The following is a 27,885-nucleotide window of genomic DNA, read 5'->3' on the forward strand; positions in this document are numbered from 1 at the left end:
AACAACAACAAGCTTCGAGCTAGTGAGCTACACACTAAAATTATCAAGTTAAGAAAATGTGGCTGGTGCAACAAGGCAGGTCTGCTTTCTTCTTTCTTGAAATGATTGTACAGATTAACAAAGAATATGTTTAGGGCATTTCCTCTCTGACTGGGACGTAGATTGGTGGGATTGCTGTGGACAAAGTACACACAGAGATACACTGGTAAGAGCTAATGAGGTTTAACCATGTATAAGCTCATTTAAATAGCTCACGTTACTGTATTGTGTGATCAGTTAACTTCATTTAATATAGTATGTGGCGTTTTCTTTTGCGGGGTGCAAATGTTCCACCAAAAGAAGTTCCTTCCTGAGACTATTTAGCAGAGCCACCGTTGCCGAGTCTGGAGCTTAGCGCCGTCAAAGCCGGTCTACAAAAAGCCTTTCCACTCCATATTCAGCCCCATTGTACCGAATTTGGTCGCAGTTCCACCAGAGTTCCACTGGGGAGATTGCAGGTGAGTGCAAAATGAATGGGACTCTATGGAGCTAGACGGCTAAATGTGTCTGTTTCGCCTGATTGTCGTTAAGAAATCTCAGATTTTATTGTAGTTTTGAAAGTTCAACATCGATTATAGGTCAAAAGTTGAATGAACGAGTACATATGTCCATTTGATTTCTTACAGGGTGAGTCGTTGTTGCCCATAACACGCTAGCATTCTGCTAATGAATGCTGATTGGTCAGTGAAGGACTGTTTACGATCAGAGATCCCGCTTGACGGCATCCGAAGTAGAACCAGAATGCCACAATGAATATTTCTGCATGGTCTTTAAAACATTAGCAAACCTCTTTCTAGCGCGTGTATTGGCAGGGAGAGCCTTACCTGTTTGCTGTGTTGTCAATGGCTCAAGACAAAAAAGGAAGCAACTCAAAGATTGCTGTAAAGCAGTATCTCTGGCTGTACATGTGTATGATGTCATTGACATTTTAAAAGGCTTTTTAGAACAAAAAACCCACTTTGAAAAATATCTAACACCCAGCAGTGTGTATTTTCCTATCCTTTCAAATGCAACAGTCAAATTAATAGACAAAAAATTATATCCTGAGAAAAGTGGATTTTGAGGGGTATAGCTCCATAGAGTCCCATTCATTCTGCACTCGCCTGTGAGCGCCCCCTATATGGATCAAGAGTGGAACTGCAACCAGTTCAGAAGCCGGAAGTAACGAGAGAGTGGAACTTCTTTCCTTATTAGAAAATCTTTGGCGCCGTCCAAGACCGTTGTGATTGGTTTAAAGAAATGCAAACAACCCAGAGAGTTTGTTTCTTCTATCCCAGAATGCATCTGTTTTGTAGCCAGACCTGACTCCACAGTGCTGTGGAGATAGAGCTGGACAGTAGAGATTAAGTCTGGAGCAGAACACAGAGGAACACACAGGGATGATGGAGGACTCCACATCTGGTCTCAACACATCCTCCTTTCTGATCACTCTGGGTTAAGACTCCTTCCATCTGATGAGAGAAGAACAACAGAGGAGATAAATGAGTGTTTCAAGAGATTCCGTTCATCAGCTGTCAGTCAGGGAAGCAGAACATCCAGTATAAAGAGCAGCAGAGACTTCAGTTCTGTTCAGACACCAAGTGGAGCTGCTGTGTAGAGCATCCTGCTTCCTTTCAGCTCTCATGTTAGCATGTTGGAGTAAAGCTCACAGACCTGCAGAGACTTTGGGGATCAAGTATATTGACTCTGCAGATTGTCGTGTTATTGATAAATAACGAGCGTGATTCACTGTTCACTGTTATCTGGCCGTAACCGCTTTATTGAGTAACCCATTGAAGTGCCATTCCGTCCCTAAAACATGTCCCCCTACTACACCAATACAATTAAAGGTTCCTACCCATATAACATGCATTAATACCACACAGATTTTACTGAAGTAAACAGTGGAACTAAACTGCTAAATTTGTTCAAACTGTTCAGACTGACACACTTTAAAGTTGTTGTGATTTGTGCTCAGAGAAACCCAGAAAACAAGTGAACTGAAGGGAATTTAAAACTTAAAACATTTGCATTGGATGCATGAATGTTCTTCACAGGTAAAATTAATGATTACTTTGATGGAACTCAGCTAGTTTTGGATAAAATGGCTTGGATATTCCATTTACTTGGAGTCTTGGCGAGGTATGAAAAAAAGGTTTTGGGGAAAATATCACCGTTGTGGATAAAGGGAGATTGAAAAAGGTATGAATACACACTTGACTCTCAACACTAGCTGGGCAGTCTACTTTTGTATTTCTTTGTTTTCTTTAACTTGATTACAGTTGTATAACTGTTATAATTCATCTTATGCTTTGTGTGTGGGCTTAATTGAATCATGAGAGGCTAAGCTTTCAATTGTTGTAAATGAGTGTAACCTTACAAGGCAATCCTTTCTGTTTGAAATCATCCAAATCAATTATCTGTTCAGAGATAAAAAAGTTCAGAAAATGGAGATTCCAAACACCTGAACCCAACATGATGACATCTCTTTGTGACACGACAACACATTCTCAATCCCATCACGTCAGAAAGTGCATGGTGAGGTGCCTTTGGTGTTTGCATTTGGAAATATGCACACAGTGTTTTAAAGGTTTTAGAGAAAAAACCTTCTTGAAAAAGGAATAGGACTTCTTGAAGATCTTTTAATTATTTATATAAAGATGTTTCTCTCTCATGGATTTCAGTTTGACTTCAGACTAAATTAGTTCAAACTGTTCAGACTGACACATTTTAAAGTTGTTGTGATTTGTGCTCAGATAAACCCAGAAAACAATTGAACTGGACAAGCTGGACAACATCTTGGGGAAACTCACGGTTTTGGCAAGGAAATTTGATCGATATGGAGACCAGAGGGGACACTTCAGAGAAGTCGAGAGTGACTAACTGCGGCTCCTCGCCCCAAGACAAAACAAATTCCAATCTTATCTTTTCGGCTCCCTGAACCAGCGCTGGCCTTGGCCGAGGCCGGTGTTGAATACTCACTCCCCCTGGAGCACTACAGCGAGGCACACTCTTGCGTTCCCCACCCAACTCCCACTGACACCTGTTGATTGTTGACTCGTACTGGGTCCTGTTTCAAGGCTGACTCCATGGCAACCGGCTGTGTATCGCAATGACAATCGTGCGGACTGAGAAAACCAGATTACGGGGGCCAGACGTAGCTTGACTACTCAGGCCTACACATACACAAACTCTTACATATATACAGATATGCAACCACCCCCCACCCCCTATCCAGCGCCTTCACCGCTTCTACCCCCAGTCAGGCGGGCAGGTCTGGGACCAGCGCCTTTGTTTGGCTGCAGGACCAGATGTCTGCTTGCCTGTGCTGGACTACCTCAACCCCAACACCCCCATCCCCATGCACCCAACACCCCCCTCCGCCATTGCGTGTCTTGTTTGCCATTGTATTGGTTATGTGCTTATATTATGTTGCTGAGGTGTTTTTTTCCTGTTCCCACACTGCACTCCTAGTGGGGGCGTCTGGGAGTTGCCTTTTTCTCCTCGTCTCTCCTCATGTCATGTTGTATTTTCTTTACCCCATATTTGTTTGTATGTACCTTGTGAAGCGCTTTGTTGATTTGTTTATCTGTGAAATGCGCTATATAAATAAAATTGGATTGGAAAATTGGATTGGATTGAAGGGTATTTAAAACTTCAACTGCCCAACTGCCCATGAACATGGATGCATGAATGTGCTTCACAGGTCAAATTACTTTGTTACTAATGATTACTTTGATTGAACTTTGGGTTTCATTCAATTTTAAAGCATTTGATTTTTTTAAATGGTTTCAAAACAGTGTCCTGACTAAACTTTGATATAAACCAGTCTTAACTATTAGGCAAAATAATTCAAAATGTCTACTGTTTTAAACAAAAAATTAGTTACGTGATATAAATTAGGTATATAGACTATGATTTTATTTTAAAGCGTTAAAACGTGATAAAAACCTTCAAAAGCAAAGGAAAGATGGCCAAAAACTTCATTTTCAATTTTGACCCCAAAAGACAAGTTCATGGCCAATAGGAAGACAACACAAGGGTTAATAAACACAAGTCTTTTGGGACTGCAGAATAAATGTACTACAAGAAACATGAAAATGTGAACAAAAGAACATTTACAACTTTATAGATGTAAGTTATATTTGTACATATATTAGTTTCTTTTGTTAATTAAATATATTAGATCTATAATAGTAACATAGTCAGTGAACTTACTCCAGAGTCTCCAGTCTACAGTGTGGACTCTCCAGGAAAGCACACAGCAGCTTCACTCCTGAATCCTGCAGCTTGTTGTAACTCAGCTCCAGCTCTCTCAAATGAGAGGGGTTGATCTTCAGAGCAGAGGCCAGAGAAGCACAGCTGATCTCTGACAAACTGCAGTGCACCAACCTGAATAACAAATAAATGACGATGATAAAAATGTCATCATGTTTTGTTATCATCTTTGCTTTTTTGATAACTCTGCAAACCCTTGGTGTTCTCTCAATGAGCTTCATGAGGTAGTCACCTGAAATGGTTTTCACTTCACAGGTGTGCTTTGTCAGGGTTAATTAGTGGATTTTTTTCCCTTATTAATAAAAAAGCAAAGGGTGGCTACTTTGAAGAATCTAAAATATAAGACATGTTTTCAGTTATTTCACACTGAACGAGCCCCTCCAGACTCCTTCCTCCTCCTCTGGCCATCTTTCAGCCCACGATTAGCCGATTACCTTTCTTTGTTTTCTTCATTGCAGTAAGAGTCACCTTTTCGCCAGTCTCCCTCATAAGTTTCTCCCTCATTTCAAACTCTCTTTCTGCTGCTCGATTACCGTTTTCGGCTGCATATTTTACTATCTGCAGTTTGTCTCTTTTCTTTCTCAGTTGACTTTAGGAGGAGCGTTCTAGTTGTCACAAGCCTAGAGCGCCCTCTCGCGGCTGTAGGTAATGTTTTCAGTATGAATTAACATGTAAAAACATGTTAAATTATATATATTTTGATATATAAGTCGCACCTGACTATAAGTCGCAGGACCAGCCAAAGTAGGAAAAAAAGTGTGACTTATAGTCCGGAAAATACGGTACATAATTCCATATGTGTTCATTCATAGTTTTGATGCCTTCAGTGAGAATCTACAATGTAAATAGTCATGAAAATAACGCATTGAATGAGAAGGTGTGTCCAAACTTTTGGCCTGTACTGTATATATACAGTGCTGCTCATAAGTATTCATACCCATGCTAAAGTTGACTAAAAAGAGGAATAAAAAAAGAATCTTTTGTAAATTGATCTTAATGCTTTAATTAATAGAATGAGGACAAATTTGACCTTTTAAGGAGACCCATTTTTTTCTGAATGAATAATGTATTGTAAATAAATAAATGTTCTTCCTTAAAATACAGGGCCATAATTATACATACCCCTATGTTAAATTCCCATAGAGGAAGGCAGATTTTTATTTTTAAAGGCCAGTTATTTCATGGATCCAGGGGATACGATTGGTATGGTTTTATTTCAGTTAGCCTAATAGCTAACTGAGACAAGATCCATATCAATGCAAATCAAACCAGCTATTAGGCTAACTGAAATAAAACCATGCCAATCTCTAGGTATGGTGAAAGATATGTGATGATGTGGGGCTATTTTGATTCCAAAGGCCAAGGGAACTTTATCAGGACGCATAGTATCCTGGATCCATGAAATAAGTGGCCTTTAAAAATAAAAATCGGCCTTCCTCTATGGGAATTTAACATAGGGGTATGTATAATTTTGGCCCATGTATTTTAAGGAAGAACATTTATTTATTTACAATACATTATTCATTCACAAAAAAAATTGGTGTCCTTAAAAGTTTGGATTTTTCAAGGCATTAAGATCAATTTCCAAAAGATGATATTTTTATTCCTCTTTTTAGTCAACTTTAGCATGGGTATGAATACTTATGAGCAGCACTATATATATATATATATTAGATCTATAATAGAAACATAGGTAGTGAACTGACCTCAGAGTCTCCAGTCTACAGTGTGGACTCTCCAGAAAACCACACAGCAGCTTCAATCCTGAATCCTGCAGCTCGTTGTCACTCAGGTCCATCTCACTCAGATGGCAGGGGTTGGACTTCAGAGCTGAGGCCAGAGAAGCACAGCTGATCTCTGACAAACTGCAGTTTCTCAATCTGAATAAAGAATAAATGACGATGAAAATCAGTTGCCTCGGTTTCATAAACTGTTCGCACGGATTCATAATCCGTCCCTTCCGTTTTATAAACGTGCGCACATTTAAAAAGGATATTCACAGATTCAAACTTCCGTGATCAATTACTCTATAGCGAATTGTCATTAGATATATAGACCATGATTTGTTTAAAAAAAAAATTATAAATCTTTATTTGCAAAAAAGAACAGCAATTGCTTACAGACATTTTTCCTTTTCTTTCTTTTCCTTTCCCCAACCCCCATCTACTGCTTATGCAAATAGTAGTTACACAGGAAAAAAAAAATTGGCGACAGAGTAAATAAATACACATAAAATAAAAGTATGAATAAAGGATGTCTGTGGATGCACATGTATATGGGCTAATTCGCCATCAGCTCTTATATAATAATAATTATACTCCGGTATGCTGAGCTCAAACAATGGAGCAGTGTTAGTTATGGAGGACGCAGTTCCTATTTAATTTTCGGAGAAGGGTCTTGAGCCTTTCAAAATGAAACACCAAAGCATCCCATCTCTTATGGAATTTGTCAATCGACCCTCTACAGGAATATTTTTCCAACTTTAGAAATAGCATCAGATCGTTCATCCAACCTGAGGCTTTGGGTGGGTGTTCCGATTTCCACTCTAACAAAATCCTTCTCCGTGCAAGAAGAGTTGCAAAGGCAAACACGTCTTTTAGTCCACTTGTCATTTGTATACCCTTCCCTGGAACCCCAAAAATAGCCATTTCAGCACTAGACCGGATATCTCTGTCAAACACCTCAGACAAGGTCTGGAATACCGTAGTCCAAAAAGTGTTCAGCTTGTTACAGGACCAGAACATGTGGGACAGGTCTGCCTTTTCTGTGTGACAATGATCACATAATTAATTTACGTTAGGGTAGATCATAGACAGCCTGGCCTTAGAATAATGTGCACGATGGAAAACCTTAAATTGAATTAAACCAAGGCGAGCACATGATGTTGACCCATTTAACCTACCCAAGGCATTATTCCATATTTCATCAGATATAACTATTCCAAGCTCTTCAACCTACTCTGCTCGGATCTTATTAAGTGATAAGTCACTAAGAGACATGATAATATTCGAGAGGTAAGACCCTTAGTGAGCACAGGAATTTGCAAAATTATATCCAGTCCAGTTCTTGGCGTTAGACTGGGGAAGGATGGGCTAATGGATTGCACAAAGTAACAAACCTGGAAATAGCGGAAAAGGCTGGAGTGCTGTAACTTAAATTTGGCGGAAAGGGCATTAAAATCGGCAAACGTGCCATCTATGTACAGATCACTGAATTTATAGAGGCCTGTTCTTTGCCAATCTGCAAAGACAGGATCAAATTTGGCTGGGAGAAAGATGTGATTATTACATATGGGACCATAAATGGAGAAATCTCTCAAATTGAAAGTTTGTCTAAACTGAGACCAGATCCTAAGGGTGGAAGTTACAATAGGGCATGAGGAGTATTGTTTAGGAGACAGTGGAAGCTTGGCAGTAACTAGTGCAGGAAGTGATGATGATGTACAGGTGTCTGCTTCCGATTGACACCAGTCAGCATTTGGGACCTATATCCAATAAACAATTTTTTGTAGGTTTGCCGCCCAGTAATAATACATGAGGTTAGGCAGGGCCAGTCCCCCATTCGCTCTATGCCTTTGAAGGAGCACCTTACGAACCCTGGGGTGTTTGTTGCACCATAAAAATGAGGATATCAGACTGTCGACAGATCTGAAAAAAGATTTTGAGAGGAAGACGGGGATAGTCTGAAACATATATAAAAATGCGGGCAGTACGTTCATTTTAATACATGCAATTTTGCCTGCTAAAGACAGATTTAGTAGACTCCACTTCTGGAGGTCAGTTTTAAGATTGCCAATCAACGGTATGAAGTTTTTGTCATAAAGACCAGATAGATTACGGGTAACATTGATTCCCAAATATTGAAATCCTGACCATGAGAGAGGGAAGGGCAAGGCTGACTCTGCAATTGTAAGGGATGGATTATGGACCAGAAAGCATTCACTTTTTGAAAAGTTTAATTTATAACCTGAAAAACCACCAAATCAATCCAGCATTTTGAAAATGTCAGAGGCGCATGGCAGAGGATCCGAAATGTAGAGCAATAAGGCTGGGAACACCTTACAAGGACACTCTATGTTCCATATTTCCTCTGTAGATTCCATTAAAGTTTTGTGACGTTTTCAACATGATAGAGAGTGGCTCAATAGCCAAAGCGAAAAGCAGTGAGCTAAGAGGACAACCCTGCTGTGTTGCCTTAGCAATGCTTTAGCTGAGGCATATAACAAGCGAATCCATGATACAAGTTTTGGTCCAAATCCAAATTTTTTTTACCTTTAATAAAGCCAGTTTGATCCATAGAAATTGTGTCTGTCATAACAAGTGTCTAACCTAGTGGCGACAAGTTTGGCCAATATTTTTACATCGGCATTCAAAAGCGATATCGGCCGATAGGCGCTACACGCCGTTGCATCTATACCAGGTTTTAATAAAAACGTAATAGTAGCCTCTGTGAGTGTTTGCGGCAAGGCCCCCTGATCCAGGAAATGTTCAAACATTTCGAGGAGAAGAGGAGCTAGCTTGGAACAACATTTTTGCAAAATCCAATGGGGTAGCCGTGTGGTCCGGGGGCCTTGCCACTTTGCATTGCTTTAATTGAATTTGTAAGCTCCTTTAGCGTAAGGGGTTCCTCCAAATATTTCCTCTTGTCGAAAACTATGGACGGAGCATTTAAGTTATCAAGAAATGCACACATATTTGAGTCATCTTCTGGGAATTCAGATCTATATTTGAATAAAAGGCTTTAAATGTATTATTTATTTCAACAGGGTCAACTGTAAGTTCTCCTGAAGTCTTCTGGAACTGTGGTAAATTGAGCAGCAGATCTACATTTCAGCTGATTTGCCAAGAACCGGCCTGCCTTGTCACCGTGCTCATATACAAGACCTCAGGACCGAAGCAAAGGCTGTTCAGTTTTTGTAGTTGATAGCAGGTTATATTGCATTTGTAAGCCCAGTCTCTCTTTGTATCGTTCAGAGGAAGGTCATATGGAGTACCTACGATTTAATTTAAGTATTAAATCTAAGAGTTGCTCCTGCCTTAACCTGTTGTTTTTGTTGCGTTTTGCAGCATATGATATTACTTCTCCCCTAATTACAACCTTCAGGGTCTCCCATAAGAGAGACGCATACTGAGTCCGACTTATTCTCTCGTAAAAAATTATCTATAGCCCTGGATATTAATCCACAGAAATCTTTGTCTGACAATAGAGTTGGATCTACTCTCCAGTTGGGTCTTTCTGTGCGGTTAGACGAGAAGCATAAGTCTAGTAATACTGGAAAATGATCTGATTCCACAATAGCTGAATATTCAGTTTTTTTAACAGAGGGCAGCAGAGTTTTGTCTACGAAAAAATAATCAATACTTGAATAGGAGTGGTGTAGATGCGAAAAATATGGGAATTCTTTACTGTGAGGAAAAAGGAAGCACCAAGGATCTATGCAGCCTGCTTCATTCATAAATGTAGACAGAGCCCGAGCCATTTTGGATGGAGATACTGATTTGGAGCTTGAATGATGTAATGTCTGATCCATAACACAGTTCAAGTCACCCCCCAAAATCAAATAATGTGAATTCATGCTAGGTTCATTCAGTATTCATGCGGAAATTAACCTATTTACTAAACCAACATCATCTTAGTTGGAAACATATACACAAGCAAGTATAAATTGAGTGTTAAAAAGAGAGCCAGCCATTATGATAAACCGACCTTGTGGGTCTGATATTGACTCATTAAGAGCAAACTGTATCTTTTTATGGATTAATATCGTTGTTCCTCTTGCCTTAGTCTTAAAATGTGAATGATAGATCTGTCCAACCCATATTTTTTTAAGTTTAAGATGGTCTGCGGTTATCTGTTTTAAATTTCTTAAGATGAGCAAATATCCTAGCCCGTTTTACTGGTCCTCTCAATCCTTTAACATTCCAACTAGAAAAGCTGACTATGGATCCTCTTATTTTAGCATTGCTACTCGATGTATCATTCATGTTAACGCTGCATCAATAACTGATAGCCTAATAATTGGCAGAAGGCTGTTTTCTCCAAAAATACTGTTAAAGAATAAAAAAACAAATAAAAAGATAAAAAAGACAGACATAAACAACGTAATCCTTAATGGTAGCAGTGGTCTTAAAAAACAGTATAACCCCTTTTCCTTCAGCGTTTGCCACCCCAATTGAGGTAAACTGCTCCCTCTTATTCACCTTACAGATCTCCCGATAGACCATCCTCTCACTATCTAACCATTACTTAAGAGGACTCCCCATTAACTTATATAAAGGAATTTCACTATAACCCCAACCAAGGTTAAACACTGAGTAAAGGTTAACAAGTGGTTTGTGTGCATGTATCCATACCAACAATTGTAAAAAATAATAGTAATGCAATATCATCACACTTGCATTGAATCAACTAACAAAAACCAACAAATATAAATTGTGGTGATCAGTACTATCCCTTTATGGCCGAATTCTATTTCAGTACAGTGTAAATGCATCACCATGATTTATTTTTACAAGCGTTAAAAACGTGGCAGAAACCTTCAAAAGCAAAGGAAAAATGGCTAAAAACGTTGAGCAAAATAGCACAATATTAAATGGTTTGTTTTCAATTTTGACCCCGAAGGACAACAAGTTTATGGCCAATGGGAAGACAACACAAGGGTTAATAAACACAAGTCTTCTGGGACTGCAGACTAAATGTACTACAAGAAACATGAAAATATGAACAAAAGAACATTTACAACTTTATAGATATGTTATGTTTGTAGATAAATTAGTTTCAGTTGTTAATTAAACATATAAGATCTATAATAGTAACAGAGTCAGTGAACTGACCTCAGAGTCTCCAGTCTACAGTGTGGACTCTCCAGAAAACCACACAGCAGCTTCACTCCTGAATCCTGCAGCTTGTTGTAACTCAGCTCCAGCTCTCTCAGATGGGAAGGGTTAGACTTCAGAGCTGAGGCCAGAGATGCACAGCTGATCTCTGACAAACCGCAGTTCCTCAATCTAAATAAAGAAAAAATGACAATGATAACCGCAGCACGCTGAAACCACTTGAATCACTACACAAACAAGCAATACAAACTTTAGATTTTAAAAACTAAGCTCTTCCATCATTGCTTAATTTAAAAAAACGACCAGCTTTTAAGCTGGGAACACCTAATGAAATATGTAAACGTATGCTTGTTATATAAAGTTACTCACAACCTAGCTCCACCAGCACTTGCTGCCTATATCAACAGAAGATCAGATACTGTTGGGGATCCTCAAGAGGAGACTGTGTTATTGATTATTATTATTGATTATATTGAACTATTATGCTGCGGAAAAGTTCTTTTAGTCAGTCAGCCTGGTCCATCAGAGGGTCAAAAGAGTGGAATTCAATCCCAAACCACATTAGACAGTTTATATATATATATATATATATATATATATATAACACATATACGTCTTTTACTAAGCAGCTTAAACACTGGATGTTCAATACATGTCAGCATTCAACCCATTTTCTAATACATGTATTCTGTTAGTTTGCAAAGTCAACATATATGAATTTTACTTATTGTTTCCTCCACTTTGAATACTGCTTTTGTTTTTAATGATTGTAATCTTTTTCTTTCAATTTATACTCTGTTGCTTTGCTTTGTTGTATATCTTTCTAGCTTCTGTGCTAGGTTCTGTGTTGTGCTTTGTTTTGTTGTATTCTGTTTCTGTTAAGTTTTGTTTGCTTGTGTTGTCTTCTTTTTTTTGTATTTAAAAAAGTCTTTTCTAACCTCGAAGGCAGGGAACTACAGATGAACATAGCCATTTAACAAATTCTCGCTTTTTTAACCCAAGGGAAATCATGTGTTTTATTAATTTGTCCCCTTCCATAAAATAAACTGAACTAGGTTATACTTAGTAAGGTAAGGCTGTTGTATTAGCTTTCAGGGTGTTGTTAGGGCCAGAGCGCTGACAGCGGTGAAGACCCTATTGAAACTGAAGGAAATCGCCATTTTTGGGGACCTCATCATACTCAAAAACTCACGAAACCTTGCACATGCATCAGGCCTGGGGAAACATTTGATATTTTAAGGTACACAACAATGTCTCGCCAGCACCCCCCTACAAAATTAAAAGAATTGAGCCCCTGCAGAACGTTTAACGTAGCCTAACGCAACATGGTACACTTACAGTATGTAGCATATCAAGTCGTACAAAAAGCTCATTGGAGCCATGCCTTTAACCCAACAGGAAGTCCGCCATTTTGAATTGAAAGTTCGAAATTAGTGCGATTTTGGCCATTTCCACATGTCTTACTTTAACAAACTCCTCCTAGAGATTGCATTCGATCAACTTCAAATTTGGTTTGTACCATCTTAAAACATTAAAGATTAAAAGTTGTTAAAAGAAACATTTTTGGTCATAGGGCGTGGCCGTGGCAGGGAAGCCATTTTGTGCGTTTCGCCATTGAAACAGGAAGTGGCTGTAACTCGAGTGTACATTGTCCAACTGGCTCGAAACATTGTCCTGTTGCCCCCTAGTGGCAACAGGAAGTAGGCCCAAAACTATAGGTGCTATACTTTAACAAACTTCTCGGAGAGATTTCATCTGATCAACTTAAAATTCAGTTGGTGTCATCTAAAGACTTCAATGATGAAAACTTATTTAAAGCAGAACTTTTTGTCCAACGGTGTGGGCGCGCCGTGGCAGCCATTTTGAGCAAGAAGTTGTTGTATCTTGAGTGTACATTGTCATATCTGCCCAAAATGTCTCACGATTGACAAGAGTCTAGGCCTGAGGCCATCTCAGCAGAGAGTTCATTTTTGATTGGTGATGTTTGACCTGGCCCTTTTTATATCTAATGACCCGTTTGATGTAGACTATTTTGTGAGATCATTGAACTGAGCAGGGAGTTTCCTTTTCTTTGGTGACGATTTGCAGTGTCTGAGTGCCGCGCAAATGCAAGGTCGCAAGGAGCGTCGTCCGCCAGTAACCCCAAAGTGCGCAGAGGAGTGAGGGCCGGTCCAGCGCTGCTTGCAGCTTTAATTAGGGCCCGAGCGCCGACAGTGGCGAAGGCCCTATTGAAACTGAAGGAATTATTAGCGCCCGAGCACCGAAGGCCCTATTGAAACTGTAGTTTTTTTATTAATAAGGGAACAAATTCCACTAATTAACCCTGACAAAGCACACCTGTGAAGGTAAAACCATTTCAGGTGACTACCTCATGAAGCTCATTGAGAGAACACCAAGGGTTTGCAGAGTTAAGTACATAATTCCATATGTGTTCATTCATAGTTTTGATGCCTTCAGTGAGAATCTACAATGTAAATAGTCATGAAAATAGAGAAAGACATTGAATGAGAAGGTGTGTCCAAACTTTTGGCCTGTACTGTATGTCATGGCACATCTCATTTCTGGCACACCACTTTGTTTACATTCATTTCGCACCACGAGTACACAGCTACAAACTCAAATCAAGAAAGGTCTCTATAATGAAACATTATCTAACAAGTGTATTGAAGCGGCTCTGTTGTAAAGGCTAACGGAGCTCGGTTAGCACAATGACATTATGTTAGAAAGCACAGCCAAAACGATTTGTCACAAATTAAGTAACAAAAGTGTTAGCCACAATGCTAATGGCATTGATAAAGGTCAACAGTGCTGTCACTAACGTTACTACAACCTGTTTCTTGCAGATTGTCACGTTACTGAGAATACAGTTGTTACAAGGTATTTATGAAGTGGAAGCTAACGCTGACAGCTGTACTGCCCTACAAAGACAAAACGCTGTAACATCATGTTTGGGCAAAAATTAGTTAATGTCACTTTTGGGGTATTTGAGACCTCCTTTATCATGTGAATAAATATTGTGAGTCAATTTGATTGTTTTAACAAGAAAATAAAAGACTATGACAACTGTAACATCCAAAACCATACGAGAAACCACAGCAGAACGCCGTAACAGCTGTTGACACACCTCTTCACTTTACGGAGCCTCACATCAGACGCCGAAAACGAATCATTAAATACACAGCTGGCATTCTACCTTTCCATGCAATCCGATATAATCCATGGAAGACATAATCCATAGCAAAGCACGTCATCTGCTGTATCCACAACAATCCATACGTGTTTGAGCCATATTTCAATCTTGCAGGTGTTTATGTCAAATCTTACACAAATCCATAAAAGCACTAAGCTAGTTATTGCTAATGGTCGTACAAAGTATGCTAACCTAAATGTTATCTCAGAATTAAAAAGTAGTAATCCAAGTCAAATTCGTTGACTGTGCATCTTGAGCAGTGTGGTGGCCCTTAACCCTTAACCAGGGGCTGTTCTAGGATCAGACCTTTAGGGGGGCTCAGCCCCTAATGAGAATATGACACGGATACAGTGCCTTGCAAAAGTGTTATACATTATATATTTATTGTTAAACAATAAATAAACCTTTGTATTCAATTATAATTAAATTATCTTTATTGAGAAAATATGTCTTGTATTTATTCATACTGTATACTGTACTGCAAAGTAACTTATCTGTCATACTGTTCAACTGTGTTAGTGTTGCCACACTATCCTGATCAAATAGCACTAAATAGGAACAACCAAATGACTTCTATATAATTTAAAACAAATCCCATGATGACTAGACCTTGGTTAGGTGTTCTTATAATGGATGCAAGTATGGTGAACAGCAAGCAGATATTGATTATATGTCAGTTACTGCCTTTTGCCTTTGCATGACTCCTTGTTTTTGGCACATGATACAAAGGCAGAGTACAGTAACTGCCAAACAAGGGTCAAAGGTCAATTTTGAACTCAAGATTTTTTGCATACAAACATTTCTTCATTATAACAACTAGTTGTCAAATTTTGGGAGTTCTACCTATAATACTTTTGTCTGGACAAAACAGAAACTTTAAAGTCATTTTTCTCAGTTTCACACTCTAGCGAGTTAAGGTCTTTTGCCTTTGCAGGGCAGTCTAGGGCAGCTAACATAAACTGTAGCTCTCTCCCTGAAGATCCCAACTAAGCTCCTATTATTCGGGATGATGTTAGGAAACAAGAATGAGCTTATTAATGATAACATAAGCATTTGGCTCGATGTTAATTTTAAAGTCACGTTAAAACTATTTCCCATCCTTCTGATTTCCAGCCGCAGCCTGTCACTTCCCCTGTACTATAGTTTTTCGGTACATAGCGTTAGCTCCTTATCTAATGCCTCACAATGCCTTGTGTTTCTCACTCCCACTATCAACTTCACATGTGGGTAGGTCAAGGCGAGAAGAGGGAGATAAGCACATGTGAGCACAACACTGTACATAAACTGACCTGAGAGTCTCCAGTCTACAGTTTGGACTCTGCAGTCCAGCACACAGACGCTCCACTCTTGAATCCTCCAGGTTGTTGTCACTCAGGTACAGCTCTCTCAGATGGGAGGGGTTGGACTTCAGAGCTGAGGCCACGACTTCATAGTCAGTCTCAGAGAGGTAACAGTGAGAAAGTCTGTAAGTACAGACAATAAAAACAATCAAATCTTACACTTCTTATGTCATGGGACCCCTTTCTAAATGCCCATGCCATACAGACAGAGATCCATTTTGGAAATGTTTAACCGATAATGGATCATTAAAATAAAAAATTGATATTTTTTAACCATCTCTATTCTATTCTACAAAAATAATAACAATTATAATAATGTTTTGGTAAGTAGTTATTCTCTTTTTTAATCCACTTTTTATTGGCTCGAGCTTAATGACCTACAGTCATCCCGGGCCAAAGAATAAAAAGGATTGGGGATGATGAAATTAAGACTGATTAATTTATAGTAGAAATACAAAATCACTACTTCTCTCAGGAAGATAAAATCCCACCACTGAAGTGAACCTGCTGAGCTCTCCTTCACTGGCACAATTAACCTGGAGGTCGTCCCAGCAGCTGACTGCTGTCTCAGTAAATCAGGACTAATTCAATAAAAAAAAACACAGCGCCAATGTCTGCTGCTATTTTCTCTGCCCTTCTTGTCTTTAATGTTACAGAAATAGAAAAGAAACGCGTTGTCTGATTTTAGGGTGACCAGAAATCGGACAAGCTTTAAAAAACATAGTATCTTTGGAATAAACCTGTTTACAGACCAGTCCATTCAAACACTACCAGAGAGAGAGAGAGAAAACTTCCTTAGTGTTTATAAATCAAACTCATTTATAATGCAGAAAAATCATATCAAAACGTGCTCATTGTAGGAAACTAAATAATGTAAAGATGCAGGTTTTATTTAACAAGGATGGAAATGTTTTGATGGCCTCCCCTCACATCCTCTCTCACATCAAACAATAATTAAAGACATTAGGGCTGGGTATTGCCTCTAATTTCCTGATAGATTTGATTAAGATTCACAAATTCAATGTTTATTTTGAATATTTCAGTTGCAAAAACGAATTTAGGTTGGAAATGAAAGAGATGATACAATTGTACAAGGATCCCTCTAACCTGGTGCATAGAGACAGACTGTGTCACGTCATACTCTGAAAGCCACCAGAGGGGAAAACATCTCCCCCGCTCTCAGCAGTTCTACTAACTACTCTCCCCCTAAACCGTTTTTTCCATTTACATTCGCACTGGCCAAGTGGCCATAGGGACTGGTAGTAGGGGTAAGTGAGTGACGCAAGCACTACAACGGTCTTTATAGCTTTAAAATCAGAAAACAAATACACCAAAAAAAGTATGATCTAAATACTAAATCTAATGTATAATTTAAACAAGTCTCCTGAAGAGAAACGGGTATCTCTCTCTCTCTCCCCCGCCTCTGCCTGCAGAGCTGTGACTCTGTGTGTGTGTGCTTCTGGAGTTTAATTACGAAAAGACAGTTAACCACAGGTTCCCGTTGATCTTATAATGGAGATGTGTTGTGATATTTAACCAAACAATCCGTCAACGGCGAAATAAAAGCCTCTTATTCACAAGAGTGGTCTGAGATACTTCCAGCTTACAGCAGGGTCTCCGGGCATTCCTGGCTGAGCAACAAGCTGCCGGCTCCGGCAGGCACCTGCTGGCTGTCGCCTCACTTCATGGAGCATCTCAACTCCGAAAACTTTGGCGCAAATTGTCAATTTGGCATCCATTTTCACAATACTGCCTATATTCGAATTGTAAACAGTTCATTTCCCACCTAAAACATTCTCAGAAGTGAATTTAGTGATGAATAAGACGACAAAAATTGTTACGATTTTCCCGTTGTTGGTTTGTCTGTACCGGAAACACAACCCTCGTTGACCTAGGTTCCTATGTAGAAAAGACCCTGTCCTGAAGTAGATGCTGAAAGAGTTACAGGAACTGCGGTCAGAGGAACTTAAAAATCCCCAAATTTGTGTAGTTGGAACACAAGAAAAAAAAAAGGTTCTAGGAATGTTATGGGTAGCAATTTATAACAACTGTCCATAATTTATCATTTATTTAGCATTAGTTAACTATTAGTTAATGGTTTGCTCATTATTACTTATTGTTCATACATAGTTCATCCTCAGTAAAGCATTTGTTCACATAGTTACAAATGGTTTGTTCATAGCTTATCTTGAAAAATATGTTTGTAAGTACATGATTTATACTTAACAAATAATGAAACAACCATTTATAAATGAAATAATTTTCCCATTATAAACCAGTTCCTAACTATTGCTAAATGCTTTGTTGATCATTTGTAAAGCATTGCTCCTATCTTAAGTCTCATGAATAAAGCATTTGTATACACACTCGTAAATGGCTTGTTCATAGTAAATAAGGCTCTCAAAAATTATGTTTAGAAATAGAAGTTTGACACTTTCTAAGTATTGCAAAAAACATTGGTAAATTAAATAATTTTCCCTTTATAAACTATCTACAAACTAGTAGTAATTTTTTTTTTTATCATTTGTAAAGCATAGTTCCTACAGTATATTTTTTAATAATTCCTACATAATGCATTAAAGTGATGGTTCGGAGTAATTTCACCCTAGGGTCCTTTGCACCATGACCTCGAGCCAAACACCCCCCCAGAAGTTTTTTTCACCTGGGTCGAACAATGGGAGAGTTAGCGTAGAGTAGCGTTATCAGCTGAATAGCTTATTAGCGCAGGGGCTAATGGACCCACGTTTGTATCTCGTAAATGACCCCACTAATAATGTCCGAAATGATACCAAAGGTCTACACTAGTACATATAGGTTATGTACTCATAAAACGATGGATTGGAAAGTTTGTAAGTTCACCAGAACACTTGCCTGCTCTCTTCTGCTCTCTGCTGTTGTTGTTGCTACCTGCAGTTAGACGAGTGCTTAGGGCTGTCTACAAATTACTACACCGAAAAGAGATACAACAAAAATATGTATTAATTTAATGATTAAATAAGGTAATGTCTCCACACTTATCTCAGTTATTACTTTTCTCCTGCTAGTTATACTACAGCACTTACTTTAAAAAAAATAAGTTAAATTAAAAAATATTTTTGTTGTATCTCTTTTCGGTGTTGTAATTTGTAGACGTCCCTAAGCACTCGTCTTACAGCAGCAACAACAGCAGAGAGCAGAAGCCAGCAGGCAAGTGTTATTTACATCAACTTCTGGTGTATTTACAAACTTTCCAATTCATCGTTTTATGAGTACATAACCTATATGTACTACTGTAGACGTTTGGTATCATTTCGGGCATTATTAGTCGGGTCATTTACGAGATACAAACGTGGGTCCATTAGCCCCTGCGCTAAGCTATTCAGCTGATAACGCTACTCTACGCTAACTCTCCCAATGTTAGACCCAGGTGAAAAAAGCTTCTCGGGAAGTGTTTGGCTCAAGGTCATGGTGCAAAGGACCCTAGGGTAAAATTACTCCGAACCATCACTTTAACCATTTGTAAATGAAGTAATTTTAAAATTATCAACTAGGTACTCAGGAACGTAAACGGTTGTTTAAAACTAGGAAGTTAATGATTATCAGACTATCTAGACCTACATTTGTTCATGTCTTAAATAAAATGTTATGATTTAGAAAAAGGCCTAAACTAATGTGTTAGCACATATGTTACAAATACTTACCAATAATGTAATCCTAATAATTAACTCATGAGTTACTACTGGTTAGTTAAGTATAGTGTGTGAGCCCATCTAAAGTGAGTACTTTCTATGCTTTACAAAGCATTTATAAATGAGTTCCAAAGGCTAACAGAACCTGGACAGACATGTATTGTTCTATTTGGACATGCCTTCAGAAATATGCCTACAGATAGTTAATGTGTTAATGCATCTTTAACAAGCACTTACCAAACACATCAATCCATAATTTACTGATTAGTTGACTACATGATGTGAGCCTATCAAAAATGAGGACTTGCTATGCTTTACAAAGCACTTAGAAATGAGTTGTACAGGCTAACAGATACAACAGAAATACAAGTAAAAAAAAATATTTGTGACCCTTATTATGATGTAGTAAGAATGTACATTTATGAAATAGCTCGTAGTAGTGTTATGTAGTTGATAACAATGTGAATTTGGACCAGAACCAGAAGAAAACTAGATTGTTAAGAGCCAGAGAATTGAACATCAATAAAGAGACTAGGAAACCAGGATAAAGTTTGAGAAGTGTATTAATATACACAGAAACATGACATACACATATACAGATAAATAACTAAAATAACAAAGTGCGCACATAAAAGAAACCCTTTTCAGTTCTATGAGCTCAATTGTTCTTTGATGACAAGAGTTCAGAGATGATCAAGAATACATATTTTATGAGTTAACTGAAATATCACCTCATTTTATGTTCATTGTAGCCTAAGCAATTGGTTTTATTAATGAATAGTAATTGAGAGAACTGATGGACCGGAGGTCCGGTCCAGAGAGGGATATTGGATCACATTGATTCTTCAGATTCCAGAGTCTTCCAGGGGTTACAGATTCCCAGTTCAGTGGGCTGGGTGGCAGCTACAGGATCGAGACTCAGAACTTATACGGATTGCCCTGGATTCCTTCTTCATGGTGGTAGGACAAACAGAAACCAAACTCATATGGGCCCCAACGTTGAACATCTCTGAACTCTTGTCATCAAAGAACAATTGAGCTCATAGAACTGAAAAGGGTTTCTTTTATGTGCGCACTTTATTATTTTAGTTGTTATTTTTCATACCTGTGTTTTATCTGTATAGGTGTATGTCATGTTTCTGTGTATATTAATACACTTCTCAAACTTTATCCTGGTTTCCTAGTCTCTTTATTGATGTTCACTTCTCTGGCTCTTAACAATCTAGTTTTCTTCTGGTTTACTTGTCTCATCTAACTTGAGGTATAAGACTAACTGATTTGATTTCGATGTTGCTCTTATTTGTGGCATGAAAGGCTTATATCTATTGAAGTGAACTCAATTATCTTCATCTGAGTCGTCGGGCTACCTGGCTCTTAGGCCAAATAGCCTAATTCTTTTATTATTATTATTATTATTATTTTTTATTTTTTTTATTTTTTTTTTTAAATTAACATTTTCTTCTTTGAGCTCCCATGGTTGATGAATGGTTAATTTAACTAGGCCTTCTTTTGTTTTGGGATTGAAATTGACTCAAATGATTATCTCTACAAGGAAAACTATTTAACTTTAGACTCTCAAATCATGTAACTAGAGTGATAAATTTAGCAGATGGTATCTGTATTCTGTTATGATCTGGCCTAGCCAGTCTATGATTATATGTGATTATGTTTGTATGTGTGTGTGTGCATATGTGTGCGTGTATGCTGCTCTCTATCTCCCTCTTTACCCCTCACCCTCCTGTCCACCTTTTCTCCTATACACCTGAATAGTTAATATGGATAAAGGCTTATTTGTTATACACCTGAATATTAGGAGCTTACCACATAAAATTGATCTTTTAAGGGCCTGGCTTGTGTTATCACACTGTCTGAGACCTGGTTGAATAATAACATATCAGATGAGGAAATCAAACTGGATGGCTATGTTTTGTATAGAGCTGATAGGGGTGCTCATGGAGGAGGGGTAGCCACTTATGTCTCCTCAAATTTATTTTCCGAGTTTGTAACCCCAAAGGAAAACCCTGTACACTTTGAATGTCTTTTTGTTAAAATTTGTCTTCACGTAAATAAACAGCTGATTATATGGAACATCTACAGACCTCCAAGCTCCCCTACAGAGTCAATATACTGCATAGGTACTACTATTAAATCTATTGGTAGTTCAAACGAAATGATTATCCTTGGTGACTTTAACATTAACTGGTTAGATCGTTCATCTCTAAATGAAATTTCTTTGAAAGCTTAAACCTGACTCAACTAATCAGAGAACCCACTCAGGTTGGCCACAGATCCAAATCTCTATTAGACTGGATTCTAGTCACCCACTCAGACAGAATCATTGAATCTGGTGTTCTACCCAATTTCTTTAGTGATCATTCCATGGTTTTCTGTGCATGGAAAATTAGATTACCTCGCCTACCACCCAAGGTAATTAGGGTAAGGCAGAGTAAACATCTTAACACTGACTTTTTCATCCAAGATTTATTAGATTTAAATTGGAATAGGCTTCACCTTATCCCCTTTTTTGAAGATGCTTGGAACTTTTTCTACACTTAAGTCCTCAAAGTAATTGACAAACATGCCCCTTTGATATCATATAAGGGTCAAGGGCCAACATTTACCTTGGATTGATGCTGACTTAATACATCTTTTTAAACAAAGGTATAAGGCCTGGGAAATGTACCACCTGTCAAAGGACTCAATAGACAGGGCTGTATATAAACAATTAAGTAATATGTGTACAACTAAAACAAGGAATGCTAAATCAAATTATTATAAAAACTCCTTGTCTAATAACTTTAATAATCCTAAGAAGTTTTGGAAAAATCTTAATTCTTTACTCAATAATTCTACTAAAAGCATTGCTTTTGCAAGCGGTTGCCAATGCTTCTAATCAACACTTTTCCTCTATTTGTAGCTCACAATATTCTAACTTCCCCAACTCTAGTCTGGCAGCGGAGCTTAGCAGCTCCTTCTCATTTGCTATAATAAATCCTACTGACGTTCAGCAGGCAATTTCTGAATTAAAGTCAAGCAATAGTACTGATATTGGCAGATTGGACATCAAGTTCATTAAGCTTGCGTCTCATGTACTGGCATTTCCTTTGTCAGATTTATTTAATTTATCGTTATCCACCTGTGTCATTCCATCAATGTGGAAGTCTGCCAGAGTTACACCAATACACAAGGGTGGCGATGCACTTGATCTTAATAACTACATACCTATTTCCATTTTCAGTAGTATAGCAAAGTGTTTGAAAAACTAATATTTAAACAATTATTCAAATATATTAATGATTTCTCTAGACTGTCACCAAATCAATCTGGTTTCAGACCAAATTTTTCTACAACTACTGCTCTTCTAAAATTTAACAATGATGTTTCATCCTCCTTAGACAACAACATGTCGACTGGCGCTATATTTATAGATCTCACTAAAGCCTTTGATATGATTGATCATTATATGCTTCTTGACAAATTACATGCAATAGGCCTTTTTAAACATGCTCTTGGTTTATTGTTATCTTCACTGTAGACGTCAGTGTGTCTCTTTTCATGGTTTTGTATCACAGTCCTTAATAATGAAGAAAGGTGTCCCTCAAGGCTCTTCCTTAGGGCTTCTCCTATTTTCTTTATTTATCAATGATCTTCCTCAAATATGCTCGGACTATTATATTCATCTATATGCAGATGACACAGTGATCTACACATCTAATGTGTCTGTTGATCAGAATCAAATCTTAAACCATTAAGTGTTGCTTTCAGTACTGTATGCAGATTTGTGCTGAGATGTCTTTTTACTACTCACCACTGTGTAATGTATGACTCATTGAATTTATTATCACCAGAAGACAGTATCACTGGTACCAGGTTATTTTTAAATGTGTCTACTCTGATTATCCTTCTTATTTGAAGGAATATTTAATTCCATATAGACCCAGCTATAGATTGAGACATACTGAATATCCCTTCTTCACTGTGCCAAACATCTTTAAAGAGAGTGGTAGACGTGCCTTTAAATTTCACTTCTTTGTACTCCTTCAAAACATCGTTCTTTACTTACTTGCATGCAAACTGTTGTAAATGTTTCCTAATGTATGATTGGATTTTTTTTTTTATATGCCCAAATATTTGGGATACTTTTTGTCCTTTCCTTTTATTTATGTGTACACATGCGAGTATGGGTGTAGGTGTGCGTATGTATATTATGTATGTATGTATGTATGTATGTATGCATGTATGTATATATATATATATATATATATGCATATGCATATGTGTATGTAAGGGCTAAATGTTCATTGCCTCTCAATACTGTAATATGTTGTATACACAGACTTGTTTTCAATAAGGAATCGGTGGGGCGGGTAGGGTGGGTGAGATGGGATGAGGGAGAGCTTTAGCGAGTGTGAATGTATATGTGTTGTATTGTCTTTGTTTTATGTCTCGTGGACCCCCTCGAAAACGAGATGCTTCATCTCAAGGGGTTATCCTCCTAACAATAAATTTACAATTTACAATAAGCAGGTTTATCTTTTATAGTGTGTAAGTTTTATATTGTTCATGTGTGTAAATTATGTATGTTTAATACTGATGGCCTCAGCTTCACACTGATTCAAAATAATACATCACATCTGGACTTACCGAGCCTTTCTGCAGTTCCTCACAGCTGGAATCAATCTCCGTCGTCCCTCCCGGGATGGATTGTACTTGTCCAGGTCTAACTGATCCAGAACCTCCTCTGACATCTGCAGCATGTAGGCCAGAGCTGAGCAGTGGATCTCAGAGAGTCTATTCTCTGATCTGGTCTCTGACTTCAGGAACTCTTGGATCTCCTGATAGACTGAGTGGTCGTTCATCTCCGTCAGACAGTGGAAGATGTTGATGCTTCTGTCAGGAGAGATTCCATACTTGTTCATCTCCTTCAGGTTGTTGATGGCTCTCTGGATGATTTCTGGACTGTTGTCTGTCTGACCCAGCAGGCCTCCTAAGAGTCTCTGGTTGGACTCCAGAGAGAGGCCATGAAGGAAGCGCACAAACAGGTCCATGTGGCCATTTTTACTCTCAAGGGATTTCTCCATGGCTGTCTCCAGGAAGACATGCAGGGATGGGTAATGGTCATTGTCCCAATCATCATCATCATCATCATCATCATCATCATCCATAGCTCTCTTCCTCAGGAAGTCCTCCAGTACCTGTGTGTTCCTGTTGGTGTAACAGTGGAACAGGTAGACTGCAGCCAGAAACTCCTGAACACTCAGATGAACGAAGCAGTAGACTGTTTTCTGGAAGATCACACTCTCTCTTTTGAAAATCTCTGAACAAACTCCTGAGTACACCGAGGCCTCTGTGACATCCAGACCACAGCGCTCCAGGTCTTCTTGGTAGAAGACGAGGTTTCCTTTCTCCAGCTGTTCAAACGCCAGCCTCCCCAGCTTCAGAAGAACTTCCCTGTCAGCCTCCGTCAACTCCTGTGGACTCGTCTCATGTCCCTCAGCATACTTGAGCTTCTTCCTCTTTGTCTGAACCAGCAGGAAGTGTGAGTACATGTCAGTCAGGGTCTTGGGCAGCTCTCCTCTCTGGTCTGTAGTCAACATGTGGTCCAGAACTGTAGCAGTGATCCAGCAGAAGACTGGGATCAGACACATGATGTGGAGGCTCCTGGAGGTCTTGATGTGGGAGATGATTCTGCTGGACAGCTCTTCATCACTGACTCTCTTCCTGAAGTACTCCTCCTTCTGGTCATCAGTGAAGCCTTGTACTTCTGTTACCCTGTCAACACACGCAGGAGGGATCTGATTGGCTGCTGCAGGTCGGGAAGTTATCCAGACGAGAGCCGAGGGAAGCAGCTTCCCCTGGATGAGGTTTGTCAACAGCACGTTGACTGAGGACTTCTGTGTGACATCAGAAACAGCCTCATTGTTGTTGAAATCCAGGTAAAGTCTGCTTTCATCCAGGCCATCAAAGATGAAGAGAAGTTTAGAGCCAGCGAGCTGCTCTGCTGGGACCTCCTGTAATGATGGATGGAAAACACGGAGCAGCTCCAGAAGACTGTACTGCTCATCTCTGATCAAGTTCAGCTCCCTGAAGGAAAGAGGAATCACCAGACTGATATCTTGGTTCTCCAAACCCTCGGCCCAGTCCAGACAGAACTTCTGCACTGAGAAGGTTTTTCCAACGCCAGCGACGCCGCTCGTCAGAACCACTCTGATGTGTTTCTGTTGGTCAGGTGAGGCTTTAAAGATGTCACAGCACTTGATTGGAGAGTCATGGAGGGTCTTCTTCTTGGAAGCTGTCTCGAGCTGCCTCACCTCATGTTGGGTATTAACCTCTTCACTCTGTCCCTCTATGAGGTAGAGGAGAGTGTAGATCCTGTTGAGGAGGGTTCTACTTCCTGTTTCAGCTCCTTCAGTCACACGTTCAAATGTCTCCTTCAGCCTGATCTTATGTTTCTGACAACGAACATTCACTAAAAAAGGACAAAGGTGAGAGACAGAACAAGAAAAAGAAAAGTTGACAATCTGGTGATAATTTTCATTACCAATATGAAAACATGCAGTTAAACTTTTGATGGACTTAAACTATAATGATATTTATAATGTTAAATGTCTTTGCTGTCTGACTCAACAAATGTCTCAGTATTACAACAACCAGTGGTGTGTTCAGACATGAAGACATCAGCAGACAGATGGACAGACTTACTTTGATCAGAGCTGCTCTGATTGTCTGTCTGCAGTCCAGTTCTGGTTCTGGATCTGGACGGCTGCTCCTCCTCAGAAACATCACTCCTCTTCCTCTTTCTGTGAAAACATTTCTTCATCACTAAAATGATTTGCTGATTGTTGATGAAACATATTAAGATTTGGCCAAACTGTCGAGAGTCAGTTAGGTTTCAACAGAGGTTAGAAGTGGTGTGAATATTGAGGAAGACCAGCATGTTAACAGTGGTGTCTCAGGATATTTTATATGTATTAAAAACATTAACGTTAGCGAACCCTGCAGTCCCTCAGCCTTTGACTTCCCGCTGCAGGAGAAGTTAATATTCCAGAGACAAGCTGTGAGATTATTAATATTCCTGTTTAAATATATTTTCCACGTTAGTGGAGATGCATACCACTCAAAACCAACATTTAAAAAAAACATAGTAATGTTCCCTCAGCATTGTTTCGTTGTATGTACTGTAACTGCATGTAAAATGAGCTGTCGTTTCACATTACGGTATCCTAAGGTACAGTCTATGTCCTGGATTTTTCTATAGCGGTCGTTACCTAGAAATAAGCCAATGACGGTATTGTTATTTTGGCCTGATGTTTAGTAATGACAGTAGTAGTGGTCATAGTAACGGACAATGTGATCTGAGATGCACATTGCAGAATGTATCTGGAATTGTTCATGTGGTATCAGTAGAGGGGAACGGACTCACAGTAGTAGAACAGATTTTATTTTGATCCAAAGACTCTTTCTGTGAGAGACAGTAACATTAATCCTGGAATCTTACTGTAAGACCTAAACATGCTTGAGTATTGGACATGTTATTATTTTTCACATGCAGTCACGCACGTTCCTGTTAAAAACAAAAAAGGAACCTGAAGATTAAGTCATATAAATAAGTATCAGTTGTCTTACTTTGTGTCTGAGGGTCCAGGTTCATTACTGAAGGTCAGAGGCTGCTCTATGGACTGGTCACTCTTCATAGACAGACAGCCAGATACTCCAGACTCTGCTCCGTCCTCTTCCTCCAAATCACTCATCTTCTGATCTGAAGTCAGCCTGAGAGGGAAAACAGCAACACTGACAGTGAACTCACAACATTTAAAAGAAACAAGTTTGAACAAGAGTCAATAACGGGAAGCGACAACCAGGAACTGTGGTGCTGCCCAACTACCCTGCGCTGCACTTTGACTCACTACTATACACCCTACCTCGCGGTTTTGCCGTTCATCATGTGTATGCGGCTTAATATTTCTTTCCTCTACAGTTCACAGGGAGAAAACAGACTCAGAGACTTTGACAGTAAAATAATAAATGTTGGATTACCACTCAGCCTGCCTCAGCCTTCAGTTTCCTCCTTCTGCTCTGTTCTGTCCTCTCTGAATGGAGTCTCAACTGACTGAACAGTGTTGCTCCTCCCCTCTCCATTTACTGGAAATCACATGACTTCATCTGAGCGGGAGTGTGTTTATATGTGTGTGTGTGTGTGTGTGTGTGTGTGTGTGTGTGTGTGTGTGTGTGTGTGTGTGTGTGTGTGTGTGTGTGTGTGTGTGTGTGTGTGTGTGTGTGTGTGTGTGTTCACACAGATCAGTTTTTAACTCTCCTGCTGCTGGTGAAGCTGCCACCAAACACACCAAAGAACTGATCATATTCTGCATTTAGAGACAAAGTTTCTCTTCTTTAAGTTTTCTCTCCATGTTGTGAACTGCAACATGTCCATGGATTTATTTTTGTAAAGTCTGGCTGACTGTGAGGGACCCATCTGTTAGTGATGGGGGTGGGGGGCTGAGAGCTACATGGAAAAATATGCACCAAACAAGCAACTTTGAAATGTTGCTGTTCTC

At 39.0% G+C, this 27,885-nt stretch overlaps 2 protein-coding genes across 2 annotated transcripts in view; both read right to left on the reverse strand.

Moving 5' to 3' along the window:
- Nucleotides 1-27,430, reverse strand: part of LOC114561482 (NACHT, LRR and PYD domains-containing protein 12-like) — a 96,409-nt gene extending 68,979 nt beyond the window's left edge. The window contains exon 1 of the mRNA XM_028587526.1: nucleotides 27,368-27,430. The gene's annotated coding sequence lies outside the window, so the exon portion shown is untranslated. The remainder of the gene's footprint in view (nucleotides 1-27,367) is intronic.
- Nucleotides 1,147-27,454, reverse strand: LOC114561486 (NACHT, LRR and PYD domains-containing protein 12). The gene is made up of 9 exons (XM_028587538.1): nucleotides 27,368-27,454; nucleotides 26,957-27,100; nucleotides 26,033-26,130; nucleotides 23,975-25,799; nucleotides 15,612-15,785; nucleotides 11,130-11,303; nucleotides 6,003-6,176; nucleotides 4,237-4,410; nucleotides 1,147-1,490 (listed from the first exon to the last, which is right to left on the reverse strand). Exons 2-9 carry the CDS (start codon nucleotides 27,079-27,081, stop codon nucleotides 1,475-1,477), a joined length of 2,760 nt encoding a protein of 919 aa, XP_028443339.1. The 5' UTR covers nucleotides 27,082-27,100; nucleotides 27,368-27,454; the 3' UTR covers nucleotides 1,147-1,474.
- Between the last annotated feature and the right edge of the window lie 431 nt (nucleotides 27,455-27,885).

Source organism: Perca flavescens, chromosome 9, assembly GCF_004354835.1.
Source record: "Perca flavescens isolate YP-PL-M2 chromosome 9, PFLA_1.0, whole genome shotgun sequence".
Classification (NCBI taxonomy): domain Eukaryota; kingdom Metazoa; phylum Chordata; class Actinopteri; order Perciformes; family Percidae; genus Perca; species Perca flavescens.